The sequence below is a fragment of the Apis cerana genome, linkage group LG4, assembly GCF_029169275.1.
Source record: "Apis cerana isolate GH-2021 linkage group LG4, AcerK_1.0, whole genome shotgun sequence".
NCBI lineage: Eukaryota > Metazoa > Arthropoda > Insecta > Hymenoptera > Apidae > Apis > Apis cerana.
This window is the reverse complement of record NC_083855.1, coordinates 5,652,164-5,674,512: the sequence shown is the minus strand read 5'-3', so window position 1 is coordinate 5,674,512 and position 22,349 is coordinate 5,652,164. Positions and strand designations below refer to the sequence as shown.

Genomic DNA, 22,349 nt, shown 5'->3' with positions numbered 1-22,349 from the left:
AAACCTTGAAGATTTTAAGCGATCTCATCCGTTTTAATTTATAATTTTTTTCAGTAGGTAATTTGTATAATAATATGAATATATAAATAGTTAAAAAAATAAAAAAGCTTCGTGTTTATGAAATTTCTTTAATTAAGTAAAATTACATGTTTTTAATTTACTTATCTTCCGGTTTGTTAAATACAAGAGTATAACCGCATTTGCCACAATAATGACGATCTTCCATTGCAGCCATAAAAACTCCAGCACCACATTGTTCCATGGGACATTCCCTTCTTAATCGATGAATTTTTCCATTTTCATCTACCTGTTTAACATTGAACAAAAATGTTTTATATAATAAAATTGCAATAAAAATTTTTTTACTTAAAAATTGTTTAAATTTAAAAAACTATTTAAATTGATAGAACTTAATAGAAAAATAATATTTATAGATATAAAAGTTATTTTCAAAATATTTCAAATTTTGGTTTATATTCATCTCATACTTTTAATTAATGTTAGAATTTTTTTGTAATTACATTATAATGCATTATAATTACATTATTAAATTATTAAATTAAAGTAAAATGATGATTAAAATGAAAATGATTATTTAAATACCTTATAAAATTTGAGAACTGCAAGTTTAACCTTCTTCTTCTTATGTTTGATTTTTTTTGGAGTTGAATAATTCTTCTTCTTGCGTTTTTTTGCACCACCCCTTAAACGTAGCACCAAATGTAATGTAGATTCCTTCTGAATATTATAATCTGAAAGTGTCCTACCATCTTCCAATTGTTTTCCAGCAAAGATTAATCTTTGTTGACCAGGTGGAATTCCTAAAATTCAAATATTTAAAAAATTAATATTTAATATAATATGTATTTTATATATTACCTTCTTTATCTTGAATTTTTGCTTTAACATTTTCAATGGTATCTGATGCTTCAACTTCAAGAGTAATAGTCTTGCCAGTTAGAGTCTTCACAAATATCTGCATGATGAATCTAAACAAACAATTCATGAAATTTATTTATTATTTAAAATTTTTATAATCAAAAATTTTCTATTTATACAATTTATTTATATAATTTATTATACAATATTATTAAAAGTAAAAATATTTAAGTAAATAATAACAAATTATGTTTATTATATTATTTATTATAATATTTATTACACATCATACAAATCATAATATAATTGTTTAATAAAAATATTTTATACAAGTAATATGGCATTAATGCAACCATCATTTTCAGGATTATTTGTAACTTGAGCATATTTTCCCCAAACCACTTTCCCTGATTGAGTTACAAGACCTAATTCTGAAATGTTTACTTCAATAATTGTTCCTTTAGTAATAACACCTAAACTTGTATACATTGATGAACTTGGGTTTTTTTTTACTCCAATAATTGGCAAACAAAATGTAGCTTTTAATTCAGGATGAGTTACATGTGCCTTTTTAAAACGTAATGCCATTGGTCTAATAAATCTTTCAAATTTAGGTGGTTTCCTGGTAAAATTTTCATTAACAAATGTTACTTTTGTTACCATTCTTTTCCAAGATTTACGTTTAGATTTTCCACTTCTCATTACTTTAAAAACTTCAGATTCTGATTGTGTTTTAACTTTAGGTATTGGTACATTCCATTTTCCAGCTTTTTCTTTACGTTTTTGTTTTATCATATTTGATAATATTTTAGCATCTTTTTTAATATCACGATCTAATAGATATACTGGTAATGCTCCTTCTGGTATGTTATTTGATTTTTCTTTTACTTTCTTTTCCATATGACATTTTATTTTCTTTTTCATTTGAATTTTTTCATTTCTCCGTTCTTTATTATAAATTTTTGCTTTTATACCACGTAAAGTACGAGCACGTTCTGCTCGTTTATGTGGTTCACGAGCTTCCTTTTTTCTTTTTCTTTCTTCATAATCTAAACGTCGTCCATGTAGTTTGCGATGCCTTTCAATATATTCGTTTTGAGGCATGTTGAATGTTGATTATTCTTTCTTTACAAATTATCTGCAAAGTAAATTTTCTTTTCTTTTTTTTCAAAAACTTTTAATCTTTGTAAAGATTTTTAAGAATTAAATCTTTTAGATTCAAAAAAATTTTAATTCTAAATATAATCATATTTAATGAAATTTATCTTACAAATATAATTATATTTCAATGTTAATTAATTTTGAAATTTTTAATTTTTTTAATAATTAAAAAAAATTACTATTATTAATATATTTAATATTATTTTAATACCATATATTTTTTATTATGACATATATAATAATATACTTTTATATGTATTTAAAATCCAAATTAATAATATTTATTATATCTATCAATATATATTTTAATATTTACTTTTTAATATTTATATGAATATATATATTTTGATTTTTCAAATACTATATTATTAATCTTAATGTTTTATAAGTTTGTTAGTAATAAATGAAAGTAACGAGAATAATCAAATATGAATTTAATTTATATTCGCGTTTCATATATATGTGCATTAAAATCACTATATATTTAAAACATTTATGATACTTTAAAAACAGTTCTTTATATATATAAGTACTTTATATAATTTATATTTTATATTTTTATGAAATAAATAAACATATTTTATTAATTCTTAATGTAAAGTCATTTTTTAAACATACACAACCACGTTTATTATATGTACCATGTGTACTATTTTTATTCATATTATATATATTAAAATATTATAATTATAAATATAAAAATTTAAAATAAAAATTTATAAAAATCATCAAATTATCAATCACAAAAAATATCAAAATAATTACAATTTATCAATAATTTTAAACATTTTATTAATTCAACTTACCTTCATTCACGCCATGTACATGTAAGAAGAAATTATAAGAACGGACAATCTATTGTTAAAAGAGAAACAGCGTCATCTATGTTATGCAAACTTAAGTTTTTCATACTAACTAATAATATGAATTCTTTACTTAAAAATATATTTTATAAAAACATATTTTATATTTTATTAACAAATTTAAATTCTAATTTTAATTACTTTTTCATAAAATCAATTTATATTATTAATGATATAATATTATTAATATTATTATATTATTAAATTAATATTATTAATATTATTATATTATTAATATATCAGAATATAATATTTTTTAAAGCTAATTGATTATTTAAAAATTTCAGTAAACGACAGATGAAAATATATAATGATATAATATGATTTTGTTCGTAAATATGTCTATTTTTATGAATTAGTTCTATCGGAATTAACCAATTAGACTCATATCTACCTAGCCCATAAATTGTTTTTGTACATATAATAAAAATAGAGATTTGAAATAGATTCATAACTTATATCTACAATAGAGCAATATATAGAATAGAATTGTATTCTAAGAAGTTTTGGTTCTAACATTTTTTGCGATTATTGTTACAAATCTTATATATATATATGTCTATATATTTATGCTAATATTTTATTTATTAAATATAATTGCATATTAATTAATTAATTATTAATATCAAATTTGCAGCATTATACAATTTATTATAAATAAAGTATATATTTGAAATTTTCAAAAAGATCAATGGATATTAAACACGAAAAATAAAATTACCTCAAGTTATAACTACATATAGTTTATTTAAAAATAGTATTATATCTATTATGTATTATAACTTTCTAAAAATACTTTATAAATTTATCATTTATTATTAAAAATATATATGTATTTTATATGTCTTGTAAAATGGTTTTATTTAAAATTATTTTTTAATTAAATTATTATTTAAAATTATATTAAAGTACATTTATTATCTTTTAAATATTAAATAACATCAATATCAAAAGTATTAATAAAATAAAAAAAATTAAATTTATTAAACTTTTCCATTAATTATTAATAAATTAATTATTAAATTAATACTAAATAATTATATACTAATAATACTAATTTTGTACATATTATACATTATTACAAACATTTTATTTTTCTTTATTCAATAAACAATTAAAAAAAATAAATAGATAAAAATAAATATTGTTTATTGCACTTTATTTAAATACATAATATAAATATTATATATAATTAGATATTTTCAAAATATTCAAAGTTCATTAATACAAATTATTTCTATGCCATAGATTATATAAAAATAATGAGTTTGTTTCTAAATATATATTGTTCTTATTTTTATTGTTTTACATATATATTTAATTCAGAAAATAAAAATGATATTAATATTTGTATTAATCCTTCTTGTAATGAAGTATCATTAGGTATAGAAAGTACAAAATCTTTAAGTTTCTTAATATGTTTTGAATTAAGAAAATCAATTATTAATTTTGCTAATTTTCTTCTTTGTTCCGGGGTAGTTTCATTCCAAATAATATATGAAACAGATTTAAATTTATTTTGTGCAACACAAGTTGCTATAATACTGCTGAGTATACCTCCTAAAAATAAATTATTTTTATATTGCATAAATTTTATATTTAATTTAAATACATGAAAATGAAATTTAAGAATAATATAAAAAATAACCTATTGATAATCCAATAGGTCCACCAAGTATACCACCAGCAATTGTTGATAAACCGACAATTGTTCCATATTTGACAGAAGATTGTACCGAAACTTTCAAATTTTTTACGGCATCCAATTCTAGAACTTCTTCTAATAAATCATTTGTTGAGAAATCCATCATTAATTCATTTATATGAAACAGAAAATTAAGCAAATTTAAATATTTAATTTATTATTTAATTCTGACATTACATTATTTATTACACTACTTCAAATATTACACAATGAATAACCTTTTATATATATTTTATACTGTGCACGAAATATAATAATAAAATGTATAAGAGTAGGAAATGAATTGCGGAAATCCAAATTTGAAATATTTATCTGACAAAATGAATTATTGGATGTGAATATAACTAAACCAATATGATCAACTCTTAGAGAAAACTGAAAATATTGTTTCACCAAAAAATATAGGGTTTTTGACAATCTTAATTTAAAGTACTTGGAACTAAAAAACAATTTTAAAGTTAATTTTTTTTTTATTTTTTCAATAAAATCATGTATAATTGCTTTACTCAAGTAAATTATAATTTTACTCAAAATGATACAAAAGATAGGAAATCTAATTTTGATGCCATTTTAGAAAAAAAATGGATGGAAACCCAAAAAAATAAAATATTTCGTTATATATTAAACATTAAAGAATCAAAAATATTAAAAGGCAAATATCATTTTTTAATCCAGGTAGTATTTAAAATTATTTAATTACTAAAAGGAAAATATGATATTAATGATTTGATTTTCAAATATATTGATTGCTTCCATTCAAAAAATACTATCAAAATTTCAAGAATTTATGAAAAATTTAAATTAACTTAATAATTTTTTTGGAATGAATAAATTAATTATTTTTATAAAATAATTAAATCATTAAAATTATGAAATTATTTTCATCTATTCATTTTATAAAATTTGAAATATTCTAAACAAAAGAATAAAATAAGTACTTATTATAACATGAATTTCAATTATTTAATTAAATTTCTATTATATTAATGATTTAACTATTTATATTATTTATATTATTTTATTTTTTAATAAAATAATTTTATAATAAAAAGAAAATTTATTATTGAATTTTTTAAATAATTTTAGCTCAATACTGATCGTGGTTATAAAAGGAGATCTCCAGAGAATATAATATCAATGAAACAACCATTCAATAACAAACAATTTAACTTTACAAAAATTAAACCAGAAGAACAAATAATGAATTTAGGTAGTATAGATAAAGATGATGTAATTGCAATTAATGTTAGTCCAATTGAATATTGTCATTCTTTATTATTGCCACAAAGAAATAAACAATTACCTCAAGTTATAACCAAATATAGCTTATTTAAAGCTGTTGAATTATTTTCATTAAGTTCTTCATTGTAAGTATATTAGAAGTTTTGAAATGAGACAAAAAGTATTAAATTTTTAATTAAAATTAAAATTTTAAATTAAATATCAAATTTATAAATATAATAGGGATAAAATATATTATCTTAAAATTTATTCAAATTGACAAAGGAATTTTTAAATTATGCTATATATTATCTTCCAATGATAATATATATTACAAAATATTATAAAAAATAGTGTGTTTTTAAATTTTCTCTAAATTTTGACTATATTTTTTGCTATTTTAATTCTTATTAAAGTTAATATATATTAATATTATATTGATAATTGAATAAATATTTAATTATATTTATCATTTTTTTAGATATCTCAGAGTGGCTTTTAATAGTCTTTGTGCATATGCATCTGTAAACCATCTTCATTGGCATCTTTATTATTTGAAATGGAGAATGTTATTGGAATACATTGTAAATAGATTTACATATTTTTTTTTCTATATTTTTTGCTCATGCTTAAGAAACAGAATAGGAATTTATCTATTATTCAGTTTAATTTTTTGATCTTAAATATTTCTTTTTTAAATTTTTCAGTTTTTTTTATTATTATAATAATTTTATAAAGAGTATAGTTACTTATGATTTGTATATTTATTTATTTAAAAACTTCAAAGAATATGATATATATTTTTTATACGTTCAATAAATATAATTATGTAGTATTTCAGTTATAATTAAACACTCTATGAGTTATAATAGAACACTTTATTTTTAATATATATTATTAAATATATATATATTATATTATTTTAAGTATAATTCCTTTAACATATTAAAATCAAGTTTAATTTGGCATCAATTCTGTTAATATTTTTCAGGATCTCAAAGAATATATAGGACCTGTACAAATATTAGAAAAATATCCAGCAAAGGCATTTTGTATAAAATATTCTAATGTTCAGAATATAGATGATTTTGTTAATTGGGCATTTTTAATAATAAATTATTTACAAAATGCACAAATAGCACATAATGTTTATATTACAAGAGCAAAACTAAATTGTACAGAAGAATATAAAGATTTACGGATTTATATTTGGAGTAGAAAATCAAGTGAAGGTACAAAAGACATTAATGCTTTTAATCCAGCAGCTTGTGAACTCTTTGGACATTTATTATTAAAATGTAAGTAATATTTTAACATCAAAATTATTTATTTTAACATCAAAATTATTTATTTTACAAAAAACATTGTTAACATATAAGATATATATAGATATAATAGATATATATAGGTATAAGATATATACAGGTTTTTTTATTAATTTAAAAATATAGAATTTATCTGTATTAGCATATAACAAAACATTTCTTTCCTAGCATTTTATTTAAATTATATTTGAATAAATTAATATTTTATTTAATATATTTTCTTTAATATAATTAAATATCTTTTTTTTATATCTGTTTCAGCTGAAGAAACATATAAGAATATTTCCGAAGAGTATGTGATAAATATTTTACAAAATATAACTGAAGAAACTTTCTATTCAGTTTTTTCTGAAATAAAAAATTTAATAAAATGTCAAATAAAATAAATTTTTAATGAATTGAAAATTCAATTACCATCTCACTTTAATTTGTTTATTTTATTAGAAAATTTATTTTTTATATCATTATTTTTCTTTAAATTTTAATAAAATTTAATTTTATATTATTTAAAAGTTGAATTAATTTCCTATATCTTATATTATTACTTTTTTATATGTAAACAAAATTACACACGTACACACCACACACACACAACGCGCGCGTAAGTAAAATAGAATGCTTAAACTACAGATATTACAATATCTATAGTTTGTATATTAGGGAAACTACCGCGATGTGCAAGTTATTTTGATATTTTCATTTTGATATTTACTCTCTATACAAGATAAATTCCAAAAATCCCTTATTACGCGTTTCCTTTCTTGGATCTCGGGAGTTCTTAAAAGATTTTTCCCACATATAAAAAAAATACTGCAATGGTATGTGTATTTTTTTTTTGTAATACATATGTCCTAATTCTAACCTTAATATTTTATAAAAATAATAAATATAGCAGGTTTTTTATTTTCTAAAAAATTATTTAATAAATTATAATAAATTACATAATAATTATATATAAAAAATATATTAATTATATATTAAATATTTAATTTCAATAATTCTCTTCTGTTCAGATACTTTATAACACATTCATTCATAAATTTAAAAAAATTGATTGCATATATATATATATATATATATATTTTTACAACTAAATGGCAAAGAATGCAAAGATAACAAACAGTTAGATTTAATTAAATTAATACAAGTTACATAAAATATTGTTAATTGATATAAAATGATGATTGCTACAAGTGTATGTTTATAACTTTTTATATCCTATATTTGACATAATATTATTGAATTCATAATTTTTTTGCATAAGATTTATGATAATTTTATCTATATCTTTTAAAATATTTATAATTAAATTTATAAAAATTAATAAAAAATTAATTTTTAATTATGTTTTTATTCTAATATATGTAATACAAAATATGACAATTGACAAATTCAAATTATTGATTAAAATCTAACATTTTCTCATAAATATGATGAATTTATATTTTCAATTTTGTATTGTACGTAAAACTATACTAGATTAAATTGTGTGTGTGTGTGTGTGTGTGTATACGCGCGCGCGCGCGCGTAATAAAATATTTAAATATATTAATCTATTCTTAATTTAGAATAATTTTGTTAATACATAATTGCCTGTGATATATTTATATTAATCCAAAAAATAATTTAATAAATTAATTATTTTAATTGTTGCAGTTACATCATAAAAATGTATACAATATATTATATTTATATTTGTATTTGTCTGGTAATCATTGGGAGAATATATTTTGTAATATTTCATACATATAAAATGAAAGGGAGAAAAAAACCAATTCGAAATAATCCAGCTAAAATAATGATAATATTAGGGTCTGGTGGACATACTGCAGAAATGATAAGAATCCTTAAGTATTTAAACTTTAAAAATTATTCACCAAGAATATATGTACATGCTGATACAGATTTAATGAGTATTGAGAAAGTTAAATACTTAGAAGAAGACAACAAAGATTATAAAATTATTAAAATTCGTAGAAGTAGAGAAATTCATCAATCATATTATACATCTATTTATACTACTATTTATGCAATTCTTGAGTCAATTCCTCATTTATGGAGAGAATGTCCAGAATTACTTTTATGTAATGGTCCAGGCACTTGTGTTCCTTTGTGTATAATAGCATTTTTATTTAAAGTTTTGTATATTACACAAACTACTATAATATTTGTTGAAAGCATCTGTAGAGTTAAAACTCTATCATTAACAGGAAAAATTTTGTATTATATAGCTGATTATCAAATAATACAATGGCCATATTTAGATAAATCAAATAATCAAAATGATAAAATATTATCTATTTAAATAAAATTAATTCATATTTTTTATTAAAATGTTATTTACAAAAAAAATGTTTTTTTTATAAATGACACTTATTTTAAATGTCATTTATAAAAAAATTATATAATTTTACAAACATATATTATTCAACTTATAGTATTGAAATTAAATTATATTTAACACATTTATATTAAAGTAAAATCTAAAAAAAATTAAAAAATTGATGAAATATAAAATAATTATAGAAATTTATTAAATTGCAGCTCTTGTGAATATTACTATTATTACTTAATATTCTATATTTGATATATAATTTCATAAAATTTAATATTATATTTCTTATAATATAAATTAAGAATATATCCATAAAAGACTATCAAAATTATTTTAAATATTATCAAAATTTAAAAATTTTTAAATATAAAAAAATTATCCATTAATATTAAAATGTTATGTTATTTAAAAAAATACAATACAAAATTAATATAAGTAAAAAATAAACTTATAATTACAAAATTTATTATCACATTATTTATGTATTACATACATTACATACATTTATATATTATATACATATAATACATTTTATAAAAGTATATTGCATTGTAATTTTTGTTGCTTATAATTAATGTTTAATTAGTGTCTTTTACTATAAAAACAAAAAATAAATATATTATTAAAAACAAAATTGCGAGAAATATGATTAATTATAAATATTTAATCATACTTATAATTATATAAATATTAATTTAATATTTATAATGATTAATAATTATTTCTTTCATGTAATCAAATTTACTATTACATTTATTACTAGTTTGTATTTTAAATCGATTGTGTTATATTGTAATTGAATAGTTTAATTTTGTAATTTAATTTAAAAATTAATGTTTAAAACTTTTTCATATCTTTTAAAAAATACAAATTTTTAGATGAAAATTAATTTTTATGAAATGAAATAATATATCACTATAAAAATTAAATATTAAAATAAGTATTTTATAATTATATAATAAATATAACTTTTTAATTTAAGTAATATTAACTTGTTTTATTATTTTATAAACAATATTTTTTATGAAAACATGTCACAAGTATAATGAAAATAGATTTAATATGGACTATGAAATATACAACTAGTTGTACATCATATATTAGACTGTACATCGAAGACCTTTTATGAGCGCTCACGCCATTTTTATTTATATGTGGTGGGGGGTAACAAAGTGTGCAACATTGTATATGGGATTTATAATTATCAAAAAATTGATCTTGGAATGGAACTTGATTATGCGATGTAATTGTAATATAAATTGTGATTATACATAAGATAAAATTATATTATCGCCAAGCATATAAAGTTATTAATGCAATTGCTGGACCTTCGTATTATTGGTGTTAACTACAGATTTTTCTATAATTACAATTCGGATAAAATGGATTATCGTCAGAAGGTAATTATAAACTTATAAAGATTAATAAATCAAAATAATATATTATTCAATTATTAATATGATATATAATTATTCATGTTCCGATAATATATATAATGCTGTCATAAACTATATGTATAAAACTTTACTTCAAAATTGTTTAAAAATTAATAATGCATGACTACTAATTTTTCCATATTTTATATCATTAATTATTAAATTTTGTTAGTATATAAATGCATGTATAAATATATACGCACACATACACACACGCGTGCGAACACATACACATGTATCTTGTTTATTTTATGAAAAAAATTAAATATATTAAAACTATTTTATATTATAATTTTGGAAATTTACAAAATTATAAAATAATTTATGTAAACAAATTTACCATTTAATATATATATATATATATAATTGTTTTATATATAATATTTATAATGATTATGAAATTTATGTAATTATATTTATTATTGACAAATTTTAATCATTTAATATATTAAAATTATTTGTATTATTTCTTATAGATTGTTATACCAAACAATACTCAACAAAATATAAAAAATGATGATGAAGATGATGAAGATTTAGAAGCATTACGACTTGCAGCTCTTCAATCATTAAGAACTAAAGACACTGTGCATAATAAAAAACAGCCCCCACCACAGAAGAATATTTCAGATATAATACATATATCTCATTCATCTTATAAAGGCCAACGACCTTTAAGAAGAGGATATTTCCATAATCGAATACAACAACGGCAAAATGGCGTAAGTTTCTAATTAATATTATGATAATATTTATAATAATTATATTTATATTTACTTTATATATAAATAGTTTATTATTTATTATTATAAATATTATATATATATTGTTATTATATATATTGTTTATATATATATATTTAATAATAATTTTTTTTGCTATTATTTTTAATTTAAATGAAACAACATATGATAAAAATTTCTGATTTTTTTTTATTTTTTATATTTTTGAAAATTATTTAAATTTAAAGTAATTTAAATTTTCTACTTTTTAAAATTATATATCTTTTTATTGAATAATAAAAAGTAATTGCATTTATTATATTTATAAAATTTTGATATAATAAAGTATCATCAAATCAATTTTCTTTCTATTTTAAAGTTTTTAAAAGTTTATAAGAAATATTTGGACATTATTTAGTAAAAAATATGTAAAAACATTAATATATATATATATAATATATATTAAAATAATTGAATAAAAATTTCAAGAATTTTTTTATTAAATTTAATTTTATTATATTTAATCCATAAAAATTATATAATATAATAATTTATAATTTATGTTATAAATATAAATAAATATATTTATTTTAATATATCAAGTTATTTTAAATATTTGTTTAGAAAATTTATTTAAAAATAAAATTTGAATGAATTTTATTATATTATATATTTTATATTATTATCATATATTATTATATATTATATTATAAATTTTTTATTATGTATTTTATATTATATTTTATATTTTATGACAAATCTTTATGTATTTTAATATATTAAAAAAAAATTAGTAGGAATAATATTTTAATCTTAGAAATGTTATTTGAAATATTAACATATTAGTATCTTTTTTATTCTCTTATTATATCATAAATAATATTTATTTATAAATAATTTATAAATAATAATATTTATTACAATTATTTCATATAATTTTGTTTTTTATAATTTTTTGCTTTTCATTTTTTAATTATACACCTTATTAATAATATATATACATATATTATAGATATATACTTATTAGTAATTCTTCTTTCAATATGAGATACAATGATTTGGAACAATTTTCTTAAATAGTGTGTTTTTAATAGATTTGTTTTAGCAGAAATCTTTTCATTATTTTGAGCAATATAAATAAAAATAATACATATAATACATATAAATAAAAAATTTAATTGTTTGTAATTTTTATGTGATTCTTTTATTCTTTTCTTCTATTTTTTTTATAATTTAATATATATAATATTAATGATTGATTCAAATAAAAATCTAATTTCAATTTAATATATAATTTATTGTTATATTTCTTATTAAAATTCTTATAAAATTTTTTAGAATTATTGATAACATTGATGACATTTTTTTTATTTGTAATATTAAATTATATTTGTAATATACATTATAATAAAATTATAATAAATACAAATTATGCTATTATGTTTGTAATAATATCATTTTTTATTAGTTAATATTATTTTATTAGTTTTGATAAAATTTTAATCCATAACATGAATCAAGAAATATTGTTAATACTTCAAAATCCATTAATATTTTTAATACTTAAATAGAAATAATATAGTATAATATAAAATAATAATATATAATTTTGGTAATGAATAAGGAGTGAATTTAATTGAATTTTATTTAATGTATAAATAATTTCTTTTTAATATATAAATGATTTTATTTAATTTTATTAAATATAATGAATGTTAAATATTATGTAATGAATATATTTTATTAAATATATTTAATTAATGAATATTATTTATTTAATTAATAAATATATATTTTATTTAAATGTCATATATATATTTATATATATATTATATTTACAGAATTTATATTATCAAAGTCCACGTAATCCAAATCTGATAGCAATTGTTCCTGTAGATGAACGTTCTGTGCTACAGCAAAGTGATTTAACTTGTTCGATAGAAAAAACTGCTTCAAATATAGAATCTTATTCTGCAGGTATGTAAAATAATAGAGATATTTAATATTGTCATAGAATATGCTACAAGGAACTAATTGATTTTAGAATTTTTTTTATTATTGCATCTGTTTGTTGTATCATAAATTAAAATATTTTATTATAAAATTTTATTATATTTTAAAATTGTTGTATATTCTGATATATTGGTACATATTTTAATATTAATACATTCTAATATATTCATATAGTAAAGTTATTAATAATTTAATAATAAAAAATGACAAAATAAAAAATATAACTACAATAATAAATTATATTTTTATATTCATTATATATTATTTCATTCATATTATTTTTAATATTGAAAATCGTATTGTAGCATTCATTCATTATAATTTAATTTGTTATATGTATACACATCTCATTCTAATTATGTTTTTTGTATCATTTTTTGAATATTTTATATATAAGAGTAATATTTTTAGAAGTATCAAAATTTCATCGGTTCAAAGATAGTGGAAGTGGTTCAGATGAAGAAGATAACAAAGAGCAGAAAACTGTAATTACAAAATCAGAAGATATTAAAAAAGATGGGATAGATGATAAAACATCTATGATAAATGAAAATCAAACAGAAATTATAGAAAATTCGAAAAAAATTGAAGAAGATCAAGAAGTTAATGATGATGATGATGATATCATTATAATGGCTGATCTTGAAGAAGAAGATAGTTTAGAACGCTTAATGGATGAAATGGAAAGAGAAATGAATGTTGATAAACCGTCCGAGAGGAAAGAGAAGAAAGGTAATAAAAAAGAAAATAGAGAATCTATGAAAAAGGATGAGGCAAATAAGAATATGAATCAGAAAAATAAAATAGATGATAATAATACTCGAAAAGAGAGATATAGTCCAGCACCAACAACAATCATTTTAAAAAATGAAAGACGGTCTATATCTCCCCATACTGTTAATCGAATTTCACAAAAGCGTAGATCATTATCACCAAGATCACGATCAAGAAAAAAATCACCTAGGAGATCTCCTAGAAGATCACCCATTCGACAGTCAAAAAAGTCTCAACGAGAAATAACAAGGTATAGATCACCTAGAAAGTCTCCCGTACGTTATTCTCCACGATCACGATCACCAAAGCTTTCGTCACGTTCGAGATCACCACGATTATCACCACGTAGATCTCCAAATAAATCTCCAATAAGAAGATCGCCTATTAAAAGATTGTCTCCAAGAGGACGTTCTCCAAAACTTTCTCCGCATTCCAGATCTCCTAAACTAATACGATCACCTAAAACATCTATGATGAAATCTCCAAGACTGGCAAGATCACGTTCTCCAAAATTTTCACCACTTAGATTATCTCCTCAATCTAGATCACCATTAAGATCAAGATCACCTAAGTTATCTCCAAGACGAATATCACCTATGCGTAGGTTATCACCTAAATCAAAATCTCCCGGATTATCTCCTCGAAGAGGATTGTCACGTATAATGTCACCAAAAATATCGCCACGAAGGATGTCACCACGATCAAGATCACCGAAATTATCGCCACGTAGATCACCATGGTCATCACCTAGAAATTCTCCTCGAATGTCTCCTAGACGAAAAAGATCTCCCAGATGGTCACCTAAAGAATTATCTCGAAAACATGGGCCTCGATCTATTTCCCCAGATGGAACATGTAGTCCATCATATACAAAAAATTTATCGCCAATAATTAAAAATAGAATATCTCCAGAAACGAATCGTGTGAAAGCAAAGCAAAAAGAAGAAAATTTGGAATCTACTATAACAGAAAAAGAAATTGATGATATTATTAATGATCCTGTATTAGAAGCCAGACGAAGAAAGTTTGAATCTACAAGGCCTATAGATCCAATAAATGCAAATAAAAAAATTAAATTAAATAAAAAAGAAAATATAAGTAAAAAAATAGAGTCTTTAGAGGGCGGAGATATTCAATCAAATATAAGAAAGATTAACAAAATTACAGAAGATTATGATATTCAAGAAACAGATTTATGTTTAGATACTCATTATGAGTTTGAAGAATTTGAACAAAATATGGAAAATGCTTCTCCTATCGCTATAAGTTCCGTTAATTCATGTATAGATTTAGAAATTCAAAATCCAGAAAAAGAAAGATCATCAAAAAAAAAGAAAAAACGTGATAAAGAATTATATCAAGTGGGAAAATTAAAGAATGAACTTCCCCTTTCTGAACGTATCGGAAAGGATAAAAAATGTAAAAAACGCAAAGATGTTATTTCGGACGGATCGAGTGAAGATATGGACGCTATTTTCGAAGATTTAGTAGTTGATAAGGAAAGTGATTTAAGAACTGAGTTAAGTAGAAGACGCGCAGAAAGATTAAACAGGACAGTGCCAATTCAATCTGCAAGATTAGTGCAATCTGCTTTTAAAGGAGTTGTTAATGAGTACGTATTTATAATATTAAATATGGAACAAATACATGCTTTTTTATTATATTATTTAAATTTAATAATGTTATTTTTTTAAATTTGAAAATAGTATCATAGATATTCTTTTTTTTTTTAAATTAAAAATCTATATTTTTTAAACTTAAAATTAAAAATATGTTTATATATTTACAAAAAAATACATACATATAAATGTATAAATGTATATTTATTTTTAAAAAAATTAATATAATAAATAAATTAATATATTTTTATCAAAGATCTTAAATTTAAATGTATTAATAATATATATATTATTAAATATGGCATAACTATAATTAATAAAAAAAAATTATTAAAATTTCATACAATATAAAATTCTGTGAAAAAATTTATTGTTTTTATTATTTATTTTTTATTTTATTAGTATTAAAAATTTAAATTCTTTTTTAATATATATTTTAATATATTTTTAATATATATATATTTATTCTTTAGCACATTATTTTTTACTTGAAATATATTTACTTTATATTATTTACTTTTTTTTAATCTACATATTTTTTTTAAACTTTATATATTTTTGATAAAAAATATTATTTTTTTGCAGAGTTGTCAAAAGCAATGCGAAAGTAAATCAAAGACATTTAGTTAAGGCAGATGAAAAAAGTAAGTATATATAAAAATTTTTATTAACTTTTAATATAATAGATACAATAGAATACAATAGAAATATTATAATATAAAATTTTATACAATAGAAATTAAGTCGCTTCAGCAATCTTGCATAAAACAGTAATCTAATATTTTTTTGTTTAATATTATATTGTTTCTAAATTTATTGCCCAATTATAGATATTTTAATATTTTACAAAAATTGAATATTTTTATAAAAATACAAATTTTTTAAATTATTTTTTTATTATTTATATTTTAATTAAAACTTTAATAACAATAATAAATTATATATTTATATAATTATATATTTATTATTTATTAAATATATATTAAAATAATATTATTTATTGATTAAATATTCAATAAATTTAATAAATAAAATTGTATTATATTATTTTGTAAAATTATTATTATAATATTATATAAAAAAGGAAATTCAAAAATTTGTAAATATATTTAAAATATGTTTAATATATAAAAATATGTTTAAATATATAACTTCATTTTGTGTATTAATTTATTTTTTAATTTTATAAAATGTTTAATTTGTTTTTTTTAATTTACATTTTTTTTATTTTTCAGCTAATCAAAAAGAAGTTAGACGAGTTACTGTTCTTCATAGGTCAATATCAGATATACATGATTCTGAAGGTTTGTATATCTTTATATCAATATAACAAATATTATTTTGCTTAATAAAAATATTAGTTTTTAGTTTTTTTATTTTTATTATTTATTAATTTTTTTAAATTTCATTAAAAAAATGATGTAAAAATTATAAATTACATTATAATTTTACACATAAACAAAGATATCTTTTTCTTATATCTTTTTAATAATAGTATATCATAGTAATAAATCATGATAATATTAAATGATAATAAATAATATTATATAAATATTTAATAAATAAAATAATATTAATAAATAATAAATAATAAATAAAATTTAAAAAAAATATTGAATAAATATTTAAACAATTTTGTAAATATTCCATATATATTATTATTCCATATATATATATTATTATTCCATAATTCCATATATATTATTTATATTTACAGATGAAAGTTCTCTTGATTCAAAGATGCCTGTGCGTTTTAGGCTGGGTTTAAATAAACAAGATTCCAGAGAGTCAAAAGTTTCACGAAAGGCATCTAAAAGACAGGGTCGCAAGGTAAATCATAAAGTCAATTTGGCTGTAACAAATACAGAACATATTTTATAGTATAAAAGTTATACTTTATAACATATATACAATTTGCATCTTTAAATTCTTTTAGAAACATAATATGTGTACACAATTTCATGTATACACAACTAATATTTTATTTGCTATGTTTGCTAGATTTGCTATATGCCAATATTTTTGGCTTCAATAAATTAATTGTATCAAATATTATAAAAATATTGCAAACTATTGTTAATTCTCTTTTTTAATAATTAGAATCATAAAAATGGATTAAATAAATGTATATAATTTATATTCACAATAACAAATTTATGTAGAAACTTTATTATAGATAAAAAGTACGAAAAAAATAATTTTGTTATGATAAACGAAAAAGATTACTTTTGAAAAAAATTTATTTATCTTTTTATCACTTTTGAAAATATAACTATATACGTTATATATAACGTATATATACGTTAATTTTTGACGTTTAAATTTTTAATTAATTTTCTTAATAACATCACATTTATAATGTTTAATGATAATGAATTGTATGATTTTGAATCATCATTTTACATTACTTAGATAATACTTGTATGTATGAACTTTTTAAACATCATCTTAAAAACTGAATAGTACAAAATAAATATTAATTTGTGTCAAATGTAGCATTTAATATTTCACAATATAGTAAAACATATTTAAGAATATATTTAAAATTATAAACATGTTCATTAATAGTTTTTATTTTTTATATCATTTTGTTATTTATATTATAATATTAAAATAATTTAAATAAATTGTAGCAAAATGAAAGAATATTTTTGCTACAAATTATATTTTATAAGTTAAAAAAATTTCTCAATATAATATTTTTGTATAAATATCATCATTATTCGTGTGTAAACAAATATAATAACTTTTACTTAAAAATCTCAAATAATTTAAAAAATAAAATTATTTTAAAAAATATTTCTACATAATTAATACAATTTTAGATTACTTATTAAATTTATATGAATATTGAATATATTAGTATCAATTATTTATATTATCAATTTTAAAAATTAATATTTTTAAATTTATTAAATATATATAAAAATATATAATAATATTAAATATTAAATATATATTTCAACCAATAAGTTTTAAAATGAATATGCAATTACAATCATCAGTCTTTTTTTTATGTTTTCATCTTTTAATAATATCACAGTTAATAACTTATTATTTTAAACATATTTTTTAAGTAAAAATCTTAAAATAAATATAGCATAATAAATATTTGTAATATAATATGAATAATTTACAGACAGCATTTTTGAAATATTGTATAATGCATTATATACATATATACATATATACATATAGTAATATAGAATATATTTCATATATTCATATATGTATATTTAAAAATAAAGAATATAAAAATGTTTATAATACACTTTTATTATTATTATGAAAGCAAATTATTGATATTGAAAATTGTATAATATTCAGTATGCTAAAAATATTTTAGTATATTATAAATATTTAATTTTGTTTTGAAATGTTATTTTAAATTTTTTTTTATCTTATTTTTATAAATGAATAAGTATTATATGTATTGAAATTATACATATATTTTATTATCATTGTAATGATATTTACAAATAATTAAAGAATATATATAGCGGAAATCATTGGACCCAATTGTTGAGAAGTATAAATTGAGAAGTATAAACATTTTAAGGAAAGTAGAACAGATATCTTTAAAGTTATTTAACAAGTGTTAAACAGAGTATTAAATCAATTTTTTCTTTTTTAATAAAGTTTAAAAATTATAAAATTATAAAATTTAAAAAAAAAATTTTTATAAATTTAGATGAATTTAGTTTCTTTTGCCAAATGATAAACGTATCTACTCTTTTTTTTTGTTTAGGAGTAAACTAAACGTGTGTTCTTCTGATTGCTTATAAATATGAAGAGTGCATAGCTGTTCATCTTACCTCCTATTTTATTATCAGCATATGAAGATAAAATTTATTAAAACTTTAATTGTATTAAAAATTGCACTCTTGTAGAAGAAATATCTGTTTTATTTGGCGTGTGATCTAGCATAAAAATGAAAAAAACATTCTTCTAGAAGACAATATCAATATTTCAAAGTACTTTATGTATGATTGTATCTAATTATTTATTGTTAAGTGTTATAGTAGATAGTTGATTACATGTGATTATAAATCATTTGTTGTGTTAAAGTATTTGTAAATAATTTACATCAGTCACTCATTTAATAAATAAGTATCATTGATAATCCCAAAGTCACCTTTTGTAAACCTAAGTATATTAGTATTTTAAAAAATTCTGTATAAAAGAATCGATTGTAAATAAGAATGTTGTTAATAAGCGTGCAAAGTGAAAAATAAGTTGTATATTATGTAAATTGAGTTATTAATAATATTAAGATATTGAATACATCATATAAACTTCTATAGCAATAGAAAAATGATTTTATTAAAATATATTTTATTACATAGTTCAAAAGTGACAAGCACGAAGATTTGAAATTTCAAAAATGCAGTGTACCTTAAAACCTTGGCTTTTCTCTGCTTGTTATTTCATACTTGAATTATTACATAGTGCAAATGATTATATTATATTCAAGTAAAAATAAGAGGGTGTATATCTACATATAAAGATTATATATATAATTAAATAATATTATGATTCAATTATTAGAATTATATAATTTTCCAGAATTAAAGTATTTAGTAAATTATAATAATTTTAATTTTTCATTATATTTTCTATTGTAATGTTTTAGAAAAATATTTAATATGTTTTTTTTTTGTATTTTACATGATATTAATTATGATTTTCTCATATAATTAGACTTTATCATTATACCTATAACTGTTTTATTTTTATAAATAGCATATTGTAAAATACATATTGAAAGTAAATTAGCATCATGTGTTACCAATAAGCTGATTTAGTAATTACTTACAAATGTAAATTTAGATTATTTCAGATATTATATTTCACATATGAGATAGCATACTTCATAGTATCTATGAAGATGTAAGTTATTTTTAATTAAATAAAAAGATGATAATTACATTTATATGAACTTTTTTTAATAGAAATTTTGATATAAAAATATTTATATATAATACCTTAGAATAAATTTATATGATTCTGAAATTTATATGATATGATTCTTATAAAAAATTTAATCATTATGTATGTTATGATTTATATTTTGTTGGTCATATCATAATGATATAATTTTAAATATACATTAAGAAGGCAACATATGCCTTGAATCAATCAAACTATGGTTCTTATATTTTTTTATTTATATGCCTTTATGCATATGTTTTAATATCAACTCCAAGAGTTGAATAATTGATATATTATTGTTGTAAATACAAAATAACTCAAAAGACTTGCAATTGTTGAATTTATCTATCGTACAAAATGTGATACATAAAGACTTTTAGACAGTCTTATTAATAATAAGAACATTACTTATTGTAGAATAACACTAGTTTTTTTCAAATTTATTTAAAAACAAATCATAACAATATAATACATAGTTCATGAACATAAAAATTTATTTGATATTATATTTAAATTATTCTTCTTAATTCTTAATTTTTAATTTATGTGCATTATTTAAATATTTAATTTTAACATAAGATAAATATGATAGTAAATATATATAAAAAGTATATATGAAAAGTAATATAATTCTTTTATGAATTTTACTTGTAATTGTGTTATTCTATAATAAGAATGTAATAATAAATTTGTAAATTTGATTACTATTGTTATGATGTTTTATTTATTTATCTAATTTTTGTCACTGTAGGAAATGCAGATGGAATTTCATAATTAAACAATTTTCATAATAATTTACAAACTTGAATGATAAAAGATAATAATAATATGCATATTTTCATTTTAATATTTTATTATTTATTATATTATTATAATAACTTTATTATCTATATGATTTTATAAATGATTATTATAAATCTAATTTTCTGTTCCATCTGTAATTTGCTACATTATTCTTATTATTGCATACAATTGTACTATTTGTATAATTATGTACTTGTACTTACATTTTTTTACAAAATAACATATAGGTTTTAAACTGTTTAGACATAACAAAATACAAATCTCAAGTATTGATATGAAGCAAGATCAGTGATATATAATAATATATAATTCATATTATTTAAAATCAAGATTCTTATTTCAGAAAAATATAAAATAAAATATTTTTGACTTAATTGTTTAATTTTATTTTTTACTATCCTAAAGCTTATGAGAAATAATATGTAATTACAATTCTTTTTAAACTATTTTATTACATTTTTAAATTATTTTATACATAATTTTTTTATATTATGTATAATTTATATTTTAGCTATATTAATCAATATAATTTAAATTATTAATATAAAGTTTATTAAATT

The 22,349-nt window shown here is 18.4% G+C and overlaps 6 protein-coding genes and 1 long non-coding RNA gene across 11 annotated transcripts; 3 read left to right on the top strand and 4 right to left on the bottom strand.

Annotated features, from left to right (window-relative positions):
• Positions 1–108: 108 nt before the first annotated feature.
• On the bottom strand, positions 109–2,976 carry LOC108003419 (ubiquitin-ribosomal protein eS31 fusion protein). The gene is made up of 4 exons (XM_062073813.1): positions 2,847–2,976; positions 880–989; positions 604–821; positions 109–307 (listed from the first exon to the last, which is right to left on the bottom strand). The coding sequence occupies exons 2-4, from the start codon at positions 980–982 to the stop codon at positions 158–160; spliced, it is 471 nt and encodes a 156-aa protein (XP_061929797.1). The 5' UTR covers positions 983–989; positions 2,847–2,976; the 3' UTR covers positions 109–157.
• On the bottom strand, positions 1,126–2,972 carry LOC108003409 (ribosome biogenesis protein NSA2 homolog). 2 transcript variants are annotated; one of them, XM_062073810.1, is made up of 2 exons: positions 2,847–2,972; positions 1,126–2,017 (listed from the first exon to the last, which is right to left on the bottom strand). In XM_062073810.1, exon 2 carries the CDS (start codon positions 1,981–1,983, stop codon positions 1,204–1,206), a length of 780 nt encoding a protein of 259 aa, XP_061929794.1. In that variant the 5' UTR covers positions 1,984–2,017; positions 2,847–2,972; the 3' UTR covers positions 1,126–1,203. The 2 variants fall into 2 exon arrangements, with proteins under 2 accessions (XP_061929794.1, XP_061929796.1); XM_062073812.1 differs by lacking the exon at positions 2,847–2,972 and adding an exon at positions 2,357–2,834.
• Positions 2,977–4,045: 1,069 nt separating the features above from the next.
• On the bottom strand, positions 4,046–4,714 carry LOC108003411 (protein C19orf12 homolog). The gene is made up of 2 exons (XM_017065632.3): positions 4,552–4,714; positions 4,046–4,463 (listed from the first exon to the last, which is right to left on the bottom strand). Exons 1-2 carry the CDS (start codon positions 4,712–4,714, stop codon positions 4,201–4,203), a joined length of 426 nt encoding a protein of 141 aa, XP_016921121.1. The 3' UTR covers positions 4,046–4,200.
• Positions 4,715–5,097: 383 nt separating this feature from the next.
• On the top strand, positions 5,098–7,659 carry LOC108003410 (GDP-D-glucose phosphorylase 1). Its single transcript, XM_017065631.3, has 5 exons — positions 5,098–5,283; positions 5,695–5,975; positions 6,311–6,413; positions 6,821–7,127; positions 7,416–7,659. Exons 1-5 carry the CDS (start codon positions 5,098–5,100, stop codon positions 7,538–7,540), a joined length of 1,002 nt encoding a protein of 333 aa, XP_016921120.1. The 3' UTR covers positions 7,541–7,659.
• On the bottom strand, positions 7,138–7,725 carry LOC133665995 (uncharacterized). Its single transcript, XR_009829501.1, has 2 exons — positions 7,569–7,725; positions 7,138–7,502 (listed from the first exon to the last, which is right to left on the bottom strand). It is a non-coding gene; the product is annotated as an uncharacterized LOC133665995 (long non-coding RNA).
• An 80-nt stretch (positions 7,726–7,805) lies between these two features.
• On the top strand, positions 7,806–22,163 carry LOC108003408 (serine/arginine repetitive matrix protein 1). 4 transcript variants are annotated; one of them, XM_062073806.1, is made up of 9 exons: positions 7,818–7,972; positions 10,531–10,889; positions 11,402–11,647; positions 13,489–13,624; positions 14,072–16,046; positions 16,639–16,697; positions 17,289–17,357; positions 17,771–17,883; positions 19,802–22,163. In XM_062073806.1, the coding sequence occupies exons 2-9, from the start codon at positions 10,803–10,805 to the stop codon at positions 19,805–19,807; spliced, it is 2,691 nt and encodes an 896-aa protein (XP_061929790.1). In that variant the 5' UTR covers positions 7,818–7,972; positions 10,531–10,802; the 3' UTR covers positions 19,808–22,163. The 4 variants fall into 4 exon arrangements, with proteins under 4 accessions (XP_061929791.1, XP_061929790.1, XP_061929789.1 ...); XM_062073805.1 differs by lacking the exon at positions 19,802–22,163 and having other exon boundaries at positions 10,545–10,889; positions 17,771–18,206; XM_062073804.1 differs by lacking the exon at positions 19,802–22,163 and having other exon boundaries at positions 17,771–18,206.
• LOC133665994 (UDP-N-acetylglucosamine transferase subunit ALG14 homolog) lies at positions 8,811–10,123 on the top strand. The gene has a single exon (XM_062073809.1). It carries the CDS (start codon positions 8,824–8,826, stop codon positions 9,457–9,459), a length of 636 nt encoding a protein of 211 aa, XP_061929793.1. The 5' UTR covers positions 8,811–8,823; the 3' UTR covers positions 9,460–10,123.
• Positions 22,164–22,349: the final 186 nt, after the last annotated feature.

Excerpts from the sequence above, each read along its gene's own strand:
- LOC133665994 (XM_062073809.1), top strand. The coding sequence starts at position 8,824 with ATGTATACAATATATTATATTTATATTTGTATTTGTCTGGTAATCATT.
- LOC108003411 (XM_017065632.3), bottom strand. The coding sequence starts at position 4,714 with ATGATGGATTTCTCAACAAATGATTTATTAGAAGAAGTTCTAGAATTG. Across the intron at positions 4,464-4,551 it reads ACCTATTGGATTATCAATAG|GAGGTATACTCAGCAGTATT; the intron begins GTTATTTTTTAT and ends ATTTATTTTTAG.
- LOC108003419 (XM_062073813.1), bottom strand. The coding sequence starts at position 982 with ATGCAGATATTTGTGAAGACTCTAACTGGCAAGACTATTACTCTTGAA. Across the intron at positions 822-879 it reads AAAAATTCAAGATAAAGAAG|GAATTCCACCTGGTCAACAA; the intron begins GTAATATATAAA and ends TTTGAATTTTAG. Across the intron at positions 308-603 it reads CAGTTCTCAAATTTTATAAG|GTAGATGAAAATGGAAAAAT; the intron begins GTATTTAAATAA and ends AATGTTAAACAG.
- LOC108003408 (XM_062073805.1), top strand. The coding sequence starts at position 10,803 with ATGCAATTGCTGGACCTTCGTATTATTGGTGTTAACTACAGATTTTTC. Across the intron at positions 11,648-13,488 it reads TACAACAACGGCAAAATGGC|AATTTATATTATCAAAGTCC; the intron begins GTAAGTTTCTAA and ends TTATATTTACAG. Across the intron at positions 16,047-16,638 it reads TTTAAAGGAGTTGTTAATGA|AGTTGTCAAAAGCAATGCGA; the intron begins GTACGTATTTAT and ends ATTTTTTTGCAG.
- LOC108003410 (XM_017065631.3), top strand. The coding sequence starts at position 5,098 with ATGTATAATTGCTTTACTCAAGTAAATTATAATTTTACTCAAAATGAT. Across the intron at positions 5,976-6,310 it reads TTTTCATTAAGTTCTTCATT|ATATCTCAGAGTGGCTTTTA; the intron begins GTAAGTATATTA and ends TCATTTTTTTAG. Across the intron at positions 7,128-7,415 it reads TGGACATTTATTATTAAAAT|CTGAAGAAACATATAAGAAT; the intron begins GTAAGTAATATT and ends TATCTGTTTCAG.
- LOC108003409 (XM_062073810.1), bottom strand. The coding sequence starts at position 1,983 with ATGCCTCAAAACGAATATATTGAAAGGCATCGCAAACTACATGGACGA.